Source organism: Cornus florida, unplaced genomic scaffold (assembly GCF_030987335.1).
Source record: "Cornus florida cultivar Cherokee Brave unplaced genomic scaffold, ASM3098733v1 CherokeeBrave_3.0.0_Hap2_Chr05, whole genome shotgun sequence".
Classification (NCBI taxonomy): Eukaryota; Viridiplantae; Streptophyta; class Magnoliopsida; order Cornales; family Cornaceae; genus Cornus; species Cornus florida.
Window position 1 is genome coordinate 81,474,428 of NW_026775575.1, and position 19,915 is coordinate 81,494,342.

General features: G+C 33.3%; 3 protein-coding genes across 4 annotated transcripts; 2 read left to right on the top strand and 1 right to left on the bottom strand.

Moving 5' to 3' along the window:
• Positions 1-647: 647 nt before the first annotated feature.
• On the top strand, positions 648-4,326 carry LOC132307146 (metal tolerance protein B). Its single transcript, XM_059804825.1, has 2 exons — positions 648-881; positions 3,099-4,326. The coding sequence occupies exon 2, from the start codon at positions 3,099-3,101 to the stop codon at positions 4,224-4,226; it is 1,128 nt and encodes a 375-aa protein (XP_059660808.1). The 5' UTR covers positions 648-881; the 3' UTR covers positions 4,227-4,326.
• A 600-nt stretch (positions 4,327-4,926) lies between these two features.
• On the bottom strand, positions 4,927-8,393 carry LOC132307147 (ras-related protein Rab11C-like). Its single transcript, XM_059804826.1, has 2 exons — positions 7,713-8,393; positions 4,927-5,635 (listed from the first exon to the last, which is right to left on the bottom strand). The coding sequence occupies exons 1-2, from the start codon at positions 7,875-7,877 to the stop codon at positions 5,177-5,179; spliced, it is 624 nt and encodes a 207-aa protein (XP_059660809.1). The 5' UTR covers positions 7,878-8,393; the 3' UTR covers positions 4,927-5,176.
• Positions 8,394-11,974: 3,581 nt separating this feature from the next.
• LOC132307148 (uncharacterized) lies at positions 11,975-19,358 on the top strand. 2 transcript variants are annotated; one of them, XM_059804827.1, is made up of 4 exons: positions 11,990-12,273; positions 12,570-12,675; positions 18,749-18,876; positions 19,065-19,358. In XM_059804827.1, exons 1-3 carry the CDS (start codon positions 12,162-12,164, stop codon positions 18,825-18,827), a joined length of 297 nt encoding a protein of 98 aa, XP_059660810.1. In that variant the 5' UTR covers positions 11,990-12,161; the 3' UTR covers positions 18,828-18,876; positions 19,065-19,358. The 2 variants fall into 2 exon arrangements, with proteins under 2 accessions (XP_059660811.1, XP_059660810.1); XM_059804828.1 differs by lacking the exons at positions 18,749-18,876; positions 19,065-19,358 and adding an exon at positions 17,439-17,562 and having other exon boundaries at positions 11,975-12,273.
• Positions 19,359-19,915: the final 557 nt, after the last annotated feature.

Here is a 19,915-nt window from a genome sequence, read left to right on the forward strand (position 1 = left end):
AAAAGTTTTTCAAATCTGAACATGAGTTACATGCCATTAAAAGAAAAAAAAAATCACTTTAATTATTAAATAATTTACCACCTCCTAGTTAAGAGGTAGAACTCATACAAAATTAAGCATCGATGTCATTTACTTTAAATCTAATTACCTATTAATACGATAAAATCTTAAATGAAATAGGGTTTCAGATTCCTATTTATTTATTTTTTCTTGTTCTTATATTTAAAAATTTGAACTCTATTCTAATTATTTAAATAAATTTAAAATGTTTTTTTCATTCAAATAATTGTCTGAATTTTCTCACCAAATTAATACGGAGTAAAAAATACGAAATGAACCATTCTTTTAACCAATAGGCTAGGTAGCAAATCAATATATATATATTTTTCTTTCTACATACACAATTGTTTTACTTAATACAAAATCAACATTTTTTATTTTCTTTCTAAAATACAGCCAAATACCGAATTGGGGGCCCAACGTTCTGATTCCCAATTGTGGAATTATTCATTTGTTTGCTCGTAGGAAAAGGAGATTGAAAACTTAATAATATTCGGAAACTACAAAGCTAGTGCTCGGCTTTAATTTACTTCCTTGCCTTTTTGGATTCTTTCCTTCTGAACAAAATAAAAATAGGAATTGGAATTGAAATAAGAATAAGAATTAAAAATAGAGAGTTGACATTTATGTCGGCTTTATGAAAAAACTTTCCCAAAATAATAAAAAAATGGTTTTATGAAAACTGTGATTACCATGGATAGAGACTATATGGAGACAATCACTCTTGATTTGATCTGTCACCGAATCAAAAACCCCACAAATTCTCTCTCTGCAGAAAGCTAGGGCACCATTTCAACTTCTCTGTTTCATCTGATATTCAGGTAATGAATAAACCCACCAATTCCATTGTTATATTGAAGACCTGGGTAATCGTGTTTTTTTTTTTTTTTTCTTTGATTTATGTTTGAAGATTATAAATGAAATGTTTATGTTAATGCTATATTCCCATAGTTTGATGACGATTGTTATTCTTGTTTATTGTTTTTTATGTACATTTTCGTTTAAGCTTTTCGAATTTGTATGCGTAGTTCTTGAAATTAATCCAAAATCCAAATTTTTATAAGATCTTCATCATGAATTTATGCTTCTAGGTACCCAGTTAGGACCTCCCCAGTTACTCCAAGTCTGGGTAGACCAGGTGGGTTGAACTGGTATTTGAGTTCTCTGACTCCTAGTTTTTTAAGCTACTGAGGAGCTTTCAAATATGTAGGAAAATAAATTAATATATGGTTGTCGTGATTTTCATTATCGTCATCATTCTTGCCTTAATCACACATGAATGTTATTTTTGACCGTGCGTCGTTAGGTCTCGGATATATATTTCCAAAACATGTAAGTCTACTCTCTGGAATTTCCTTACCATTGGGTGCTGCACCTAGTTTTTCTCCCACACTTTCCTTAGTGACCCAATCTCTTCTATTCACTCCACCCATCCGTCTTAATGTTCGGTTGTCATGATTTTGTAAAGTAAAAATTAAAATGATTGTGCTTGATTGTAGGATTCTTGGGTTAAGGGAAGGTGGTTTGAAAAACGCTTTGCTCATGGAATTGGAATAGATGGAAATGCTTTTAGGGTCTTATAATTAACTCAATTCAACACAGCCCTTGTCTAAAGAACTTTGTTAATCGAAAAGATCTATTACATTAAACTTGGGTAGGTAGCAGCTGGAGCACAACCTTTAGTTTTACTCTTTACAGACGTGAATCCAAGAATCGTTTGGATTGTTGTGTGACTACCTTATACATACGTAACCTATGTAATTAAAGGAACAGTTTTAGGATGGCTACTAGGCCAGCCGTACTCTATGGTACAAAATAGGATGGCTATTTATTTTTTTCTATGCTAATAGAAGAAAAGATAGAATAAGAAGGATTATGTTTGTGAGAAGCTAGAGGTGAAGCTATCAGGGCCAATTTAATGTGTAAAGTGGTTTGATCATAATCAACAAAGACCAATTTATCATGGCAGTATTGCAGTGATTGATTCAAGTTGGAGGCACTACAAGGAAAATAGGAAGGTCAAATGGAATGCTGATGATGTGAGAAAAGACTTTGGTGAATTGGTAGCGTAGATGGTCCTTGGTATAGCTGAATAATGAAGCAACTTCTATACAGCCAACCTCATTGTTGAACATAAGGCTTTGTTGTGTTGAATTGAGTTAGTTCCCTTTATCTTGGAGATGATATAAGAAATGGTCTTGGATCTATGGTAAAAACTTTATTGTTCTCTAATCAGTAAAAGAAATCCACTTGTTCTTGAACCCTTCAAAGGTTGGACTAGATTTTACTGGAAAGGAGAAATAAATTTCTATCTACACACATAAAGAAGATGAAAAAATATAAACAAAGGAGAGAAAAGGTAAAATTTGGAATCTTTGCCTACACAATCTCACAAAGTTGAATTCCAATTCTTATTATGGTTTTCCTATCACCCCCCTCATACTGCAGCAACCGCTTCTTTATTCAATATTTCTAATATCACAGCTTTGGCTGTTTTCTAGTGAAAAACATGACTGCTCGATGAGATATAATTCATTTTGTTCTCCTTACATCTCGTCATCATTTAATTTTCCCCTTATGTCAAAACTTCTATATTCTCAAACTGTTGTTCGTCTACCGGTTTGATGAGCCGTCGCCCTGAAGTTGCTGTATCTGGAGAGCCGTATCGGTCATTAACTCTGACCTGCTGAATTTTTGTTTCATTTTTGTGTTTAAGTTGATCTAAGCAAACAAGTTGGATCTTTTAAGCATGAGCTGAGGGCACCAATTTTTAAGTTCTTCATAGAAAGACATTTATCTTCTTATCCTATTTATGATCATGTGAGTGTGAGATATTTCTCTTAATGAAAAAAAAAATGCATATTTTTCTTTGGTAATCTACATGCACAATTGTTTATAGTTCATTTTAATGAATTCGGTTTGGTGAATGCTAGTATTGAAAGCCAATCACACAATCATAATTAGTTTTAATCTCCTTTTATAGTTTTACTTAATTTCTTTGTCAAATTTGACTTGGAGCAACTAATTAATCTAAACAGATGGAACATCAAGAGTTCTCCATTTTGAGAACAGAGGATAGGCTAGAAGTTGAGATGCCAAAGGCCTCTGGAGTAATTAATGGTGTTCCTGTGCCACTGCAATTGTCTTGCAATACTGTTTGTGTATTCTCTAAGAAAGAATCTGATGTATCAGATTCAGAACAACGATCAAAGTCGGCAGCAAAACTATGTGGGCTTATAACTTGTTATGTAATATTCATGGCTGTAGAGATTGGTGGTGGTGTGAAAGCCAACAGCCTTGCAGTTCTTACAGATGCAGCCCACTTGTTCTCTGACATTGCCGGATTTTCCATTTCGCTTTTTGCCATATGGGCTTCCAGTTGGGAGGCAACATCACGCGAGTCTTTTGGATTCAACCGTCTTGAAGTTTTGGGGGCCCTTGTATCTGTGCAGCTAATTTGGCTCACTTCTGGGATCTTAATTTATGAAGCAGTTGACAGAATTTTTAACAAAAATGCGAAAGTGAATGGGGGGCTCATGTTTGCAATTGCTGTATTTGGTTTCGTGATTAATCTTGTCATGGTTTTCTGGCTTGGTCATGACCATTCTGGTCACGCCCGTATGGAGAAAGATCATGATCATGATCATGATCATGAAAGGGAGGAATTGTGTGCTACGATCGAAGAAGGTGATAATCTGTTGTCAGGCTCCCCAAAGATGAGCAAATCATTAAACATAAATCTCCAAGGGGCTTACCTGCATGTTATAGCTGATCTTATTCAATCTGTAGGGGTGATGATTGCTGGAACCATCATATGGGCAAGACCAGATTGGTTGGTGGTAGATCTGGTCTGCACTTTCATCTTCTCTGTTTTTTCTCTAAGTACTACTCTACCCATGCTTAAAAATATATATTCTATATTGATGGAGAGGACACCAAATGACATTGATATTGCTAGTCTTGAAAATGGTCTGAAATGTATTGATGGAGTTCATGATGTTCAGGACTTGCATGTTTGGGCGATAACGGTCGGGAAAATTGTACTGGTTTGCCATATAATGGCCAAACCTGAAGTCAATTCAAACGAAATTCTCCACAATATCAGGAATTACTGCGAAAAAAATCACAAAATTCATCATGTAACTGTACAGATTGAACAAGGATAAATGTATAAATTGTAGTAGTTTTCCCCCCTTCTGTTGCAGATAGTGTAGTTCATTTTGTTGTCTTTCATCTCTATAATTTTTTTTTCTTTTTGGGTATGAACCAAGTGAACTAAAGAGGAAATATCAGAATGCAGAGCCTCTCACATCCTCTTCATTTAGTGTGATATAATGGTGCATGTAGTTCGATTTGTTTTCGTTTAACCTGCCTAGTTTATCCGGCATTCCTGTTGAATTCTCTGTATGTATGCCCTACGTGTTAATATTAGGAAGATTGAACCGCTCTACTCTTTAAACTCCTTGTCAGCCACTCTGTTGGCTTTCATGTAAGGCCATTCGCGATTATAGAATCTTTTGGTACTTCTAAGTTGATGAATGCGTTTACTCCTATCATCTATTCAGCTCTGAGAAGTTAGTAGTGCAAAATGTCGAACTTGTGATGTATTTTTCCGAAGGCCAGTTCTTTTCTGGTCAGGTTCGCGGGTGATTTCAGCCTATATTGGCAAACCAGACTTTTCTTTTCTGCCTTCTTTGGCTTGCAACTATGGGATGAATGATCTCTACTTGAGAGAAAAACTATCTTGGCAAACCCTATGATTCAATAATCTCAAAGCAAACATTTCAAGGAATGTGGGGGCATATGGCAGATAAATTCAGGATTAGTAGTGTCAAATGGATAATTGAGTTTTTATTACTAATTGGGGAGTAATCCGATGACACAATTATAAAGCACCACACAAGTTACAATGTTTCATAAAATCACACAGTATCAGTCATTTCCACTACGGTCACAACTAAAAATGTACCATACAAAGGGTGCAGATCCGGCTAGCCGATAACCATACTCTTGTTTTAATTTTCACTAGCTTGCTTCACATAACAACTCGAAGAGGAAAATATTCTACAAGTCTACATGTCTGCTACCAAATCATATTTCCTCTGCCGATGTCAACTTAAGTTGAACAGCAGCCTGTTTTCTTTGTATTGCCTGATGCATCACCAACATTGATAGTCGTCCCTTGACCAGGAAGTACAGTGGTGGTGGCAGCTTCCTGGGCTGCCAATGCTTTCTTGCTCATGATATGGTATATCTGTGTCAAAATGGTTTGGAATGCCTTGTCAATGTTGAAAGCTTCCAATGCTGATGTCTCAAGAAATGAAAGCCCTTCCTTCTCAGCCAAGGCCAGACCATCCTGATCTGGGACGGCTCTGAGATGGTTTAGATCAGACTTGTTTCCAGCCATCATGATGACAATGTTAGAGTCCGCATGGTCCCTCAATTCTCGGAGCCACCTCTGGACATTGTCAAAGGTTTGTCCCTTTGTTATGTCATAGACAAGGAGTGCACCAACAGCTCCCCTATAGTAAGCACTAGTATCCCAAATCTGTGCCTTCACTGTTTTTCCATCTACCTGCATCAGAGGATTTTGTAAGATTACTGGATTTTTTTTTTTTTTTTTTTTAGTAAATCAGTTTGTTCCAATTATGAAATGTGCAGGTTGCCAAAAATCTTATGGCCTATTCAATTAACATAAAATCTTTCCAAAATGCGTAAAGAAGTAGAGTGGAAGTCTAAATTATTATTACCAAATGGGCAATAGCCTAGCTGGTACAAACTTGGTCTACCCAAAGGGTACGTAAGTGGAGGCAGTATTAATTTATTGGCTACAAACACCAAGTTAATATGGTTCATTGTTAGTTATGACACAATTTTTTTTATTATTATTATTTTTTAAAATATATTGTTGCATATATATAGTGAAACATCCCCACAATATTACCTGTTGATATTCTCAATCAACATTTTGAAGTGACATTAACTTAATTCCAACTCTCCCATATAACGAGTCATCGTATCCAAAACTTCACTATTTCGCATAATACAACCAACATCATTTACCCAAACATGGTAATATCTAATCAACATGCCACAATCCAACGAATATTCATCCAAATTGATCTTTACCTCTAGTAATTTATGACGAATAAAACATGAAACACAAAAAAATTCGGATTCTCCTAGTTTAGAGTTTAAACCTTAGAATGTCACAAAGAAAATGAAACCTCAAAATTATTCAGGGAAAAAAAAAAAACTTCAAAATTAGCAAAACCATGCAAGGCGTGAACTTCATAATCTTCCATTTTGACTAGTAGTTGAAATTTGTACTAGCGTTTGACCACTCAACATGACCTTTTTATTTTTATTTTTTTTATAACCTTATACCAATTTTATAACCCTTAGGCAATATACCAATAGCTTCCAAATCTTTGAGCAGGAGAACTAGAAGCGATGGAGAAAAAAATTCAATATTATCGGGTGAGTAATATTTCATCCATTTTTTTTTTTTTTACAATAATTGACATGTTTAACAAACATGTAATTTTGTAGGTACTGATGCAAAATTAAAAACTGAGTTGTAGTTAATTCTATAATTGAATTGATTAGAAAATATTTAATTTTTTGTTGTTGAATTGAAACAAATTGAAAGATTAAGTAAAAAACATGAAAAAAATTACAAATAAATATTGAGTTATTGCTAATTCTATAATGAATTGATCAGAAAACTATATATATATATATATATATATATATATAAGTTGAAACAAAAATAAGTATGGTTATACACGTGTCATGCCAAAGGTTTAGGTAAAACGTACTAGCAAGTCAGAGTACTTCAACCCTATTTCTCAACTCAATTACAACTCTTCTATATAAATTAGTCATCCACCTTTTATCCAAACATAATACCCAAACATAAATGAATTCAATCAATATGCCACAACCCAACGAATATTCATCCAAATTGAAAATTTCTATCTCAGTGACTTTTCATTCACTCGTAACTTCTTACCCATAAGCTCCTCCTACCTATATATTGGCATCCTACACACTGATGGACGGCTAACCTTTACCCTTAAATATCTCTACACATACGTATATCTACAAAACTCTCTAATCTTTATAATCTTCTTCAATCTACAACTTCTACCTCTCCAATGTTTTAGAATCCTCCATTACTCCATATTCTCAACACAAATGTGGTAGACTCTAGGGCCCAATTATTCACATATATCATGCAGACCCCATTTAGTACTCATCAGCGCTTGTGGCGCCTACATGGCTCAACCTGCCATGAAATAGATTTTCTTCTAGACATTCAGCATCAAAACTTCAACTATTTTATATGGTTGGCAAAAAGTTTGATCATATTTGGCTTTAGCATCAAAATTCTATACTTTGAAGTATCCAATGCAAATTACAGAAATAAAAATGAAACCGTTAAAAGGATTTAGTTTCATATTGGCATCAAACATACATATATATACACACTACATACTTATCACGGATGATAGATTGACAAAGGCAAGGAGTAATAGAAATTATTTAATCGTTAAACAATTAAGCTACCAAAAGCATCCACAATTTTATCCAACTCCTTAATTAACACTGAAATTAAACAAAATGGAAGAAAATCAATGGCAATTCACCTGGAGAGTTCTGGTAGCGAACTCAACACCGATGTTGGATTTGGACTCCATGGAGAACTCATTTCTGGTAAACCTGGAGAGAATGTTGGATTTCCCAACCCCAGAGTCCCCAATCAACACAATCTTGAATAGATAGTCGTACTCGTGATCAACCCTATTCGCCATTGTTTAACTTCTTCTTCTCTCCACTGCCTCACCTACAAATTCAACACAAACAAAACCCACATCTAAAAACCATTCAATACCCACATGGATTTAATCACATTCCAAACAAACCCATAACATACATTTGCATATATATATGCAAAAAAAAAAAAAAAAATAGAGAGGCGGATAGTTTAAGGAGATACCAGGAGGTATTGGGACGAAATTGGTGTCTGCAATGTCAATTGCAGTGAAAATGAGGGAAGAAATGAACAAAGAGAAGACTTTCTTTTTGAAACGGCTTCTTATATACGTAGTATTGGCTATCCATAATTTCATAAAAGAAAAGAAATTTAGACAAAAACAATACAGTATGATAAATTTAAAAAAAAAAAAAAAAAAAAAATGGTAATAATGAAGATTCTTTATTTGTTTTATATAAAAAGAACGGTGACGTTTTTGGAAGTTGACAAATTGCTGTATCAAACCCTGAGTTGGCACTGACAGTGGGCAGACTGGCTGCCAGGAGAGAGAATCAAGAACCCACCCTTTACCATAAAAATGAGATTTTCTTTGTGAAAAATAATGTGTGTGATCCATGTAGTTGAAGAGTGATGAAAGTGCATTTACTTGAAATTATACTTTATTAAGTTATGGATTTAGAATTGTGAATTTTAGCTTCTATAATTAAATATATTTGAAATAAGGGTGATAACCGTTATATTGATTCTTTAAATTCAATACTTAAGTACTTATAATTTAGATTTTAAATCATTCTATTCAACTCTAACAAATTAACAATTAGAGCCACTTCTACAAGTCATTAGAGAAATGACATTCTTTTAAAAACATTTTCTTATTACTAGTTTGAATTATAAGAAAATTAGGATTTATGATATAAAAGATAATTTATGTGACCGATCTTATTTACACCAAATAAAAGTAAGAGTGATGATAATAATGACGAACTGTTAAAAAAAAAAAAAGAAAAAAGAAAAAAAAAGGGTAGTAATGTATATTAGAAAAAATTGAGTGGGGGCATTTTTAAAAATTTAATTAAAATTATAGGTAATAATGTATATTAGAAAAAATTCAATGGGGGCACCCCCACTGGTCTTGAACTGTGTCCTGTTTGAAATTATAACGTATTAACTTATGGATTTAGAATTGTGTATTTGAATTTGAGCTACTCTAACTAAATATATTTGTTCAAAAATATAATTTAAGTACTGGAAAATATTTGGGATGGAGCTTATCACTTAAATTTGAAATTAGGGTGATATCCGTTATATTTGATTCTTTAAATTCAGTACTTAACTACTTACAATTCAAATTTTAAATCATTCTATTCAACTCTAACAAATTAACAATTACAGCCACTTCTACAAGTCATTAAGGATAATATTTAAAAGGAGTTGTTTATTTGTGATGCATCTTAAAAATGAAAGACAAGATATATTTTATGGGGCAATGTTCTCAAGAAAGCTCCTTCGCCATGAGAGGGAATTTGCATATGATTTGCTAATTCAAATAGCAACTACATTTTTCTGTGCAGATGGGTGAGAAAGACTTAGCTGTTCTAGAGAAAGAGTGAAGAGAAAGAAGAATATAGGTATTTTCATAATTTCATAATAATAAATATTAGTTTTTAATTTAATATTAAATCATAAGGTTAATTTTGTCATTTCATAACTTAATAAACGGGTTAGCCACGTGTATATGATAAATTGATAGCATTTCTTTAGTTGAGTGGGGTTTTAAATTTTAGTGGGTGTTTTTTGAACTAAAATAATAGTAGAAGAGGGTTATGTGATTTTTTCCCTATTAATAATTATCAACTTATTACAGAATCAGAATTTGATTCTATTTTTATTTTTTACATTTTTCTTGACGAAAAACTTATACATTCATTTTTTTTTTTGAGAAGTTGAACTTTTACCTCACTTTGGAAGGTAAAAAATATCATTAGGCTACAAGAGTCCTTGGTTATATTTTGTTGTGATGGTGAGCAAAGTAACTTAATTTTATATACTCATTTAAAATTTTTAACTTCTTACATAAATGAATGAAAAAAAAAAAAAAAAGATGTTAAAGTAAATGGAATAAAAATGAAATATATATTATAAATAGGTGAATTTTGATAGTAATTTTTTAAATTTTTGACTAAATAGTATCATAAAGAACAAAATAAATTAATATTATGACTTTTGAAGGTTTTGATATTTTTGAGGGTTGGGTTTTTGATATTTTTGAGGGTGGGGTTAGAGAAGACGAATAAAGGGTTGGAAATGTAACATTAAAAGTAAATGATCACTCATATTTTTAAAGTTTTGTTACTATTTATCTATTATTGAGTTTAAGATTATATAAAGCAAATACTTAAAATTTCTATCCATTTAAGCAAAATTTTATAAAAAAAGTAGCCTTCAAAATTGGGTACACAAAATTTTTATTCCATTTAAGCCCTAATAACATAACACAATATGGGTGTATCATGAAAATTTTGTTTTATGGGAATTACACATAAGGAATGTATTATTTATGGAAAAGGTGGTATAATTTTGGTAATTGAATATCAGTTAGCATTGCACGAACTGTTGAATTAGAACCCTACACGGTCTTAGCTTGAATAATTCTGTAAGTCCATGCTTTAGTGGTCAGTTTTTTATTTCTGGTTATGTTGTGTTATCTGCAAGTCCATGCTATTTTTTTTATCCGAATTGAATTGGGGAATTCCCAATTTTCAAAGAGTGAAATCAGTAGAGATATAAACAGTTTTCAGATAAAGAAAACAGATGAAACTTGTTTGGCTTTGGGTGACTAAAAATCACGACACACACAGACAAATAATGAAGGTTAACTCTATAAGTACACACGTGTATATATAGTGTGATTATGAACACTGCAAACACCACATTATAGTGACACAGTGCATGGTTGTGAATACAATGCATTATCGTGGCTGAATATATATGTGACAGAGTGGGGGTCACTGTATTGGGCGCATTTGCTTAAAGCAAAGAACCAACACTGGTTCAGCTAAAAAAAAATCCAACACTGCCTTATACTCCAAATTTGGTCATCTCGTATTAGAAAAGTAGAATTTAAAAACAAACTATTTAATTAATTTAAATTAGATACAAAATGATAAAATAGTAATTTGACTATTATTCTTTTGTTTTCTTTTTTTTCCTCTATTTTATTCAAACAAGAATATTATCTATTCAAACAAGGATATTAGAAAAGTAGAATTTAAAAACAAACTATTTGATTAATTTAAATTAGATACAAAATGATAAGATAGTAATTTGATTATTATTCTTTTTCATCGTATTCATCCAAATATGAATATAAGTTATAGTTATCATTTTCTTTCTTTTCTTTCATAACTAATGTTATCCTTTCTTCCAAACGAAGCGTTAGTTTATTTGGTTGTTTTTGTTGTTTGTTTGTCAAATAAATAAATAAAAATAAATAACTAAATCTTGAAAAAATGGTTAATAATGATGTGGAGACATTTGTACTTTAAAAAAAATGTTAATAATGCGCGCTTGCGTGCACACACACACACACAAATAAATAAAAGAAAATAAATAAATAAATCTTAAAAATATGGTTAATAATGATGTGGAGATACTTGTATTTTTAAAAAAAATGTTAATAATAATGCGCGTGCACGCGGGCACGTACTAGAAAAGTAGAATTTAAAAACAACATATTTTATTGATTTAAATTAGATATAAAATGATAAGATGGTAATTTGATTATTATCTTCTTTTTTTTTTTTTTTTTTTTTTTTTTTTATCCGAACAAAAATATTATCTATTTCTTTCTTTTTCATTCTATCCATCCAAATATGAATATAAATTATAGTTATTATTTATTATATTTTCTCTCATAATTAATGTTATCTTTTTCACCAAACGAAGTCTTAGTTTATTTGGTTGTTTTTGTTGTTTGTTTGTCCAAAATAATAATAATAATAATAATGTGGAGACACTTATATTTTTTTAAAAATGTTAATAATGATGTGGAGACACTAGTAAAGGAAAGCTAGTGGAGAGTCTGGAGACACTTGTATTTTTTAAAAAATTGTTAATAATGATGTGGAGACACTTGTATAGAAAAGCTAGTGGAGCGACCAAACCAAAAATCGATTTTCAAGTCCTGTTGTAGACATATTTGTCAAGTGAGAATCGCAACTCCTTCGATCTCTCTTTATATCATCACGTCCTGCGTATCTTTTTTCACACAGATACACACACACAGAGATTCAATCTATTTTCGCGTCCAATCGTCTGCAACATGAAGAAGGAGGACACCGTGAAGCTGATCAGCGCCGAGGGCTTCGAATTCGTCATCGACAAGAAGGCGGCCATGGTTTCTCAGACCATCCGAAACATGCTTACCTCTCCAGGTCCCCTCTTCCTTCACCATCACTTAGGGTTTCTGTTCTGCCCCTTTTGTTTCTCGAGAAAATTTTGAAAAAAAGAATGATTTTTTTTTTTTTTAAAGTATCATAACTCAATCTGAGATTATTTTCTTCAAATAGGAATTTGTGCATGGAATTCATGCCTTAGCATTAAAATTGCTGGAAAACTATCATGAAATTTCAACTGGTTTAATGATCAATTTCAATTCCATGTATGCTTCTAAACGCAACGAAATTGGTTGGTTTGAGGTTTGTGCGTAACGATTTTTTATCTGTTTCAGGGGGTTTCGCTGAAACGGAGCTAGGAGAAGTTACATTTCCGGAGATAAGCACAACTATTCTGGAGAAGATATGCCAGTACTTTTACTGGTCTCTTCAGTATGCTAGGTTGGTTTTTCCTTGTTTTCTTCTGTCTTTCTGTGATTGGATTGGTTGCCCTGACAATGCGAGAAAGAAAATATCTTGAAATCTTGAATAATAATAATTTTGCTGAAATTTTCTTTCTGCTGCGTGAAACAAAATGGAGGGTTTGGCATTAAGTGTGTTTTAATTATGTTAGTTTGGTAAAGATATGCAGCTTTATAGGTTTTTGCTGCTTCTTCTATGTGGCTAATGTATGCTTTTTCAAACTTTTGGCTTCATGTTGGGCAATGCCAGATCAGATCCTGCGTTATTTTGATTTAATAGGATAAATGTTCACACCATATTTGTTCGATTTACTTGAATCATGTGCGTTATTATTATGTAAGAAATTTTCGATGGAAAGGAATAGCTTTTGTCAACTGCAAATTGTGCTTAGCTTATTATATACTCGCAGGGATTTATTTGATGCAAAAAATCACTAAAAAACCATATTGTTAGAAGTTAAAACTATTGAGAATGATAGGTATGCTGATTTTTTTTTTTCTTGAATTGTTTCCCTTTATAAATTTGAATTAACTTAGATAAATCATCCAAGTTATTTAACCAAGGTCAGTGTAACCGTGGATTGGAAAATTCATTGTATCTTGATATTAGAATGACCAACATCAGTTTGATTGGGAGATGTATCATTCAGGTAATCCACTCACTCAATACCAGGTCTAGGACCAACAGGCCAGAGTCCTAGCGGTACTAGGCCCCTACTTCCCAAAGGGAGGTCAGGGGTCGAGCCTCAGTAGAGGCATGTGTGTGAGTACCAAATACCAACTAAGAAAAAAAAAAATTTTACCAGGTCTCGGAAAGGTAATAATTGGTGAGTGGTAAAAGTTAAAACAGTGTCTTCCTTTGATTTGTATTATGTCCAATATGTAGTAGAACCTGCCAATCACCTACAAGGCTATACCTATATTGCAGTTGGGCTGACTCCATAGTGTCTTGACTTATTAGTATGTGAGCAGAATAAGGCTGCATTGGGTCAGTATTACATCTTTTATTCTTTCCTGGTTTTTGGATTGAGCAATTGGTTAGGAAAATCATTGTTTTGGCTTTTATTTGGTTCAGTTGGGGGAAAAAGCAGAATCTTTTAGATGATACAGGGGTGTGGTCTCAGTTCTGGAAAGTTGCACCTTTTATATTATCATGGTCTTTTGCCCTGCACTTCTAAAGGAGTTAGATTGTCTCTGTAGAAAAATCAAACTTTACTCCTTGCCATTATGGCATTTCCGAACAACTTGACATTTAAGTCCTTTTTGAGGTATCTCTAAGCTTGATTTCTATGCCTGCTATCTAATGAATCTGGATCAGCCTTTTAACAGAGAACAAAATTTTCATTTGCTCTGTAAGTTGTTTATGTGGTTCAAGTAACAAAATAGACGACACTCCTTTTCAGTTCGACAAGGTTAGAAGAAAGGTTTTGATATAGTTGTTAACTTGTTGTTAAGGTGATAGGAAGTACACGGGAACTCTATATTCTTTTAAGTGGTTGGAACTTCTTTGAATATTGGGTGTTTTTTTTTTTTTTTTCTGGGGGTCAGTTCCGTCATTAACAAACTTGGAGGCTGTTCTTGTAGTCAAACACTCTATCCTTTTTTTGGGGAGTGGGGGACCTTTTACATTTGTTATTTTAATTTAATTTTAATCATTACATTTTATCTTCTCTTGTTGAAGGAAATATATATATATTTCTTTATTATGGTAATTGCCTTTAAAATAATTTAGTTTTTTAATAGAAAAAAAGGATGCTTCTCAACCAAACCTGCTTAAAATTGCTATTAACAGATGTTGGGGGAATTTTTCTTGCTTATAATAAAAGACGCATTTAAAATTTTTTCCCCTGCTAGATTGTAGCTTTTGTCCTCCTTGAATTTTGATTTTTGAATTTTTTTAACATCCTCCACCTTTTGACTTTTTGTTATTCTTTAGTTCCTTTTCTTAATACCCGTGTTTTAGTTTATAATGTATTTGAAGTTAAAGTTCACTTGAGTTTACTAATAACTGTTTAAACTCTCTCTCTCTCTCTCTCTCTCTCCTGTTTTTGGGTTAGAGAAAAATAAACGGTACATTTTTTTTTTTTCTTTTAGTAAGTAAATAAATGTTAAAAAAATTAAAAGGGTCAAATCTTCAACAACTTACTTTTTTCCTCTCCTCTCACCACCAATCCTCGAACTCTAGACCTAGAGGTTGGCGACACAAACCAACTCCTATGCCAAAAGAGGCCACAAGAGGATTGTTGGTGCCCTTCAACTACTAAACATGTATATAGAAACCGGTCTTACGTGGGATGAACTCAGTGCGGTTTAAAATGAGTAATCATTCTTAAGAGTGTAGAAGGCAATCATTTAGTGAATTTGACCTGCTTCACCTAGGTGGGCTTCCTGGAACTAGCGTTCAGGTCTAGGTAGGCCATCATACTAATGTAGTTGTATTGGTAATTTACATCCTTCATACATATTAAGTTTGTTTAATAGCTGCTATCTTAAATTTATTTGTTCTGCCATTTTGTAGGATGCTATCACTCTTTTAAAATGGATGCTGATTTAGTGGCACTATGAAAATAATAAGCCAAAAAAGTATTTTAGGAAATTGTAAATAAAATGGTTGGAACTCTTCCATCCAAACTGATGTTTCATACGATTATACGGGACCATAAGTAGGTGGATCCAAATTTGTTTCCACTGACATTGCATTAATGATGATATCGATAAATTCCATTATATAATGTACCCTAGTAATCATATTAATAATTGAAATCTTCGTGTGATATTGTCATGGGTAACAAAATTTTACTTATCGACTTCATCAAATAGGTTTGTACTAGAGTTGAGCCAAATTTTAGAGTGCTTGTTCTTACGGCCAAGTGTGGGTTATGATAATGAAGATTTAGGGAGGCCTTTATAATGAGAAATGTGGTGCGTGGGCACCATTTCAAATTCATGTTTGTTCACTTTGTTGTGCTATGGTATAATAATTTTGTGGGTACTACTTTTAGATGTGCCATATAAGGCTTTCTTTTATCTCCATTATACTATTTTGTTCCTCCTAGTCAGTTTTAGTAAGTTGTATTAACTATTAATATGGTTATCAAAATCGTGATGTTATGGTCCAAACTTACCAAATCAATCTGGATAAAAAGCTTAGTAGGGTAGGATTGTGGTAGGGCTGCAACTTGGGCGGGTTAACCCAACCCAACCCAAGCCCAACCCGAAAATTTGAAATTTGGACTTTAAGTTTACAAATCGGGTTCATGTTCGGGTTGGATTTTGTCAAAACCCAAACATATTCGGGTTGGGTTCGGGCTCAACCTGAACCCAACCCAAAAATTAAAAAATAAAAAAATTTTCCTTTTTTTTTTTCTCCGTTCTCTCTCCACTCTCTTCTTTCTCTCTCTCTCTCTCTTTCTACCGTCCCCATACATTCAAGTTAGCAGTTGCAGATTTACCAAAAAAAAAAAAAAGTTAGCAGTTGCAGAGAGAAAGAGGGGGGCAAGCTTGAGAGTTGAGAGACAGCGGTTGAAGCTTGCGAACGGCGAACGGCGAACGGCGAACCCGATCTGAAACAGCGGGCGATGAAAACTGAAAGATCTGGGTTTTGATTTTTTGAACGATCTGAAATGGTTGAGAGTTGAGAGACAGCGGTTGAAGCTTTGCGAACGGCGAACGGCGAACCCGATCTGGAACGGCGAACCCGATTTGGAAACTGAAAGATCTGGGTTTTGATTTTTTGAACAATCTGAAATGATATGCTGATATGGGTTTTGAACTTTTGATTGTTGCAGACAGATAGATGAAACTGAAATATATGGGCTTGAAGTTTTGATTCATGTAGATTTTGTAGTTTGCAGTTGTTGTAGAGAAAGAGAGAGAGAGAGGGGGGGGAGGCAAGTTCAGAGAGAGGCGAGAGAGAGGCGATTGGGCAAAGCTAAAATGATTTGCCCTAAATAAAATATAATATATATATATATATATATAAAATTTGTTTTTAATAATAATATAAGGAAAAAATATATATAATATATATATATAAATTTCCAAAAACAAAAAAAATTAAAAAAAAAAAGTTTTCAACCCGTCAACTCGACCCAACCCGTCCAAAAATATTCGGGTTGGGTTATGATCATAACCCATGTTGAATACAATTCGGGTTGGCCCAACCCAACCCAATTCGGGTTGAGGTTGAGTTGGGACTGGGCTGGGTTGGGCCAACCCAACTTGCAGCCCTAGATTGTGGTAGAATTACTATAGGATTGTTCAGGGTTGTTTTAGCATCGTGCCATATGATCATTGAGGATCATAGGATAATGCCATAGAATTTCAGGATACTTTCCTATATATATATATATTATATATATATGATACCTGAAATTATTATATAAGAATGTTGATTATTATAGCTTATATCATTAAGATTTTGTATATGTTTCTTGATTCCTTTCATTAAATAGTAATTTTGTAAACCTTGATTTTCCCATATAAGACCCTACTTGTGAATTGCGTGCCGTTTAGAATTCTACCTTCTGGGCTAGATTATCATATTTGCTTGCATGCACTTGTTTATAAATGCATCTTCCATATGTATGTAAAGCTATTTCTTTTTTTATTTTTATGTGTTTGAAACCTGTTCACCGTCTATTTTAATAATTCTTTATTTAAAAATATAGTTTTTATGTTTTTTTTTCACTCATTTTGTAGGATTTTATAATCCTCGATCTGATCTTGCTTGATTCAATGTAGGAACCCAATCTTAACAACCGGACAAATGCTCCTCCCTCAAATAATCCTGTCGGTTACCCAGGGCTGACCCGTTGTATACCACTAACTTTTTCAAATTCAGGGTGAATAATAGTGTTCTGTATAATATTATCAAAGAACTGAATTTATTGTTTGTAAAGTTTGTGATCATGAGATGATATGATGACATCTGAAAAGGGCAGAGGGGGGGATTAGAAGTTCAACCCCACCACACCATTGCCACAAACCAAAGTGATTCATAGCACACTAACTTCTGATATTGAAGAATTCTGAAATTGAATTTTTTTGATTGTACAGCATTGTGGTGATCACTCGGAAAATTTATATTCCAATATTGAGTGAAGTTAGGTGAAAAACTCTTGTACCCATCGTACGTGATCTTTCAGCGGTTTCCACGGGGACACTCAACTCCGTGTCAATGCAATTGTTATGTGCTTTAGCCAAATCTTTTGACTTTAAAGAATTGGTTAGTTGCTTAAGCTAGTGCAACTTATATGTAGTATAATCTACACATCCCACTCTCTCTTGCTCGCTCGCTCCTCCCCTCTCCATCTTTTTATTCCCTGCTGGTGGTGGCCTTACATATGCAGTGCATGCTTTTTTCTAGATGATCCTGAAAGATAATTTGTGCTATGGAATTGTGTGGAAATACGAAAACAAATTTGTTTTAGCTTGGAATTACAGAAAGAATAGATTCACGTGCTGTCTTCCTTGAGTTGGCTGTCTAGCTTTTTGGGGTCTGTGTGAGATCAAGCATGGATGATTGCTCTTTTGATAAATGACATTTTTACCCTGGTTGAATTGCTCATCTGAAATGTATCATCGAGAGGACTCTCCATCATCTGTGTTTCTAGCTTTAGGAATTCTTCTGTGATTACCCACTAAATGAAAAACCACTGAAACTGTGCAGGAAAAACTCAAATAATTGAATTAAGCATATAAGCCTTGAATCTTTTGTACCTTTTACCAATAGAAATACTTATATGTAATGGTGAAATCCTAAAGTAACTGCTGAATTTATTGGGAACAATTGAAACCCAAATGTGTCCAACCAGAATTTCAGTGAATGCACTGAAATGCATTCTTTAAATGAACTGGATTGCTAACATTTCTGATATTATGGAATGACCGTGCTTGTTTTGACCAAAAAAGGAAAAACAAAAGAATGATTATGGTCTGGGGTAACTACTTTCCTTGTTTATTTTTATTTATTTCTATTGTTATTTCTTTTTAAGCCCTTCGATTTTTTTCATACTTGGGAGTCTTTAATATGTTTCATTGTCCGTTGCCAGTGGAAAGGAAACTGAGTTTCACATTGAACCTGAATTAACTTTGGAGCTGATGATGGCTGCTAATTATCTTCACACTTGAGTTGGGATCACCTTTCTTGCTTATTGGGCGACAAGAACTGTCGAGCATTGTAAGTGTTATATAACCTTCATAATAATTATCCTTAAAAACGAGAGAGACAAACACACAAACAAACATAACTATAAGCCATATGTGACCATACAATGTCCAAACATTTGACTATAAGCCATATGTGACCATACAATGTCCAAACATTTGGCCTTCTTTTATATTTTAAGTTTGTAAATTTGGAATCAGGTCCTATTGAAGACGGTTTCGTTGCTCAAGCTCCAAATATGCGAAGATTACTGTAATAGCGGTGGACTGCAAGCTTGTCTGGTTTAGTGTTTAAATTTGATTATTGCACTTGGGAACAGACCCAAAGAACTTACCTAGCCAAATTTAATGCAGCTATGGAAGAATGTAACTATGTCATTGTGGATTTAACAAACAATGCAATACGTAGAACTAATATGGTTATGGATTGAATATATTAAGTTGTACACGAATTTCTCTTTTTTTGATCTAATTTAAGCGAGTTTAGTAATGTAATTATTGAATTGTGGTAGGATGTCTGGCAAATAGCTGAGTATCATTCTTATGAGGAAGTAATATTATCACGAGTCTGGATAGGCATATCTTTGATTATTTGTATTCTTGTTTTTTTTTTTTTTAATATATACGGTCTCGTATTTACTCGTATCATGGCGAATAAAATGCATTTCTTTTTTTAACTTTGCTTGTTTGAATAAGATGCATAGAAGCTGACATCCTTGGCTCTTCTTCAATTGGAGCATGGATGAAGCTTATTGTAGTTGGTATTGTTTGCTGTGAAGTGTAGCTTTAGATACTTTTCTCTTAAAATGTTTCTAGAACCAACATATATCCTAAATGTGCTGAGGAAGAAAACTCAGTTCGTTTGTTGGAAGTTACAGAAAACTCACTTGACAAGCTTTAGTGCAGCAGCAGTTAATATCTTTCCAGACTCGTTCATATTATTCATGGGAATTACTGTATCAAGATATATGCACGAGGGTGCGCAATGGTAAGTTTGCTACATTGTGATGTGGAGGTCATGGTTCGAAATCGGCAACAATTTTTGCATGTGG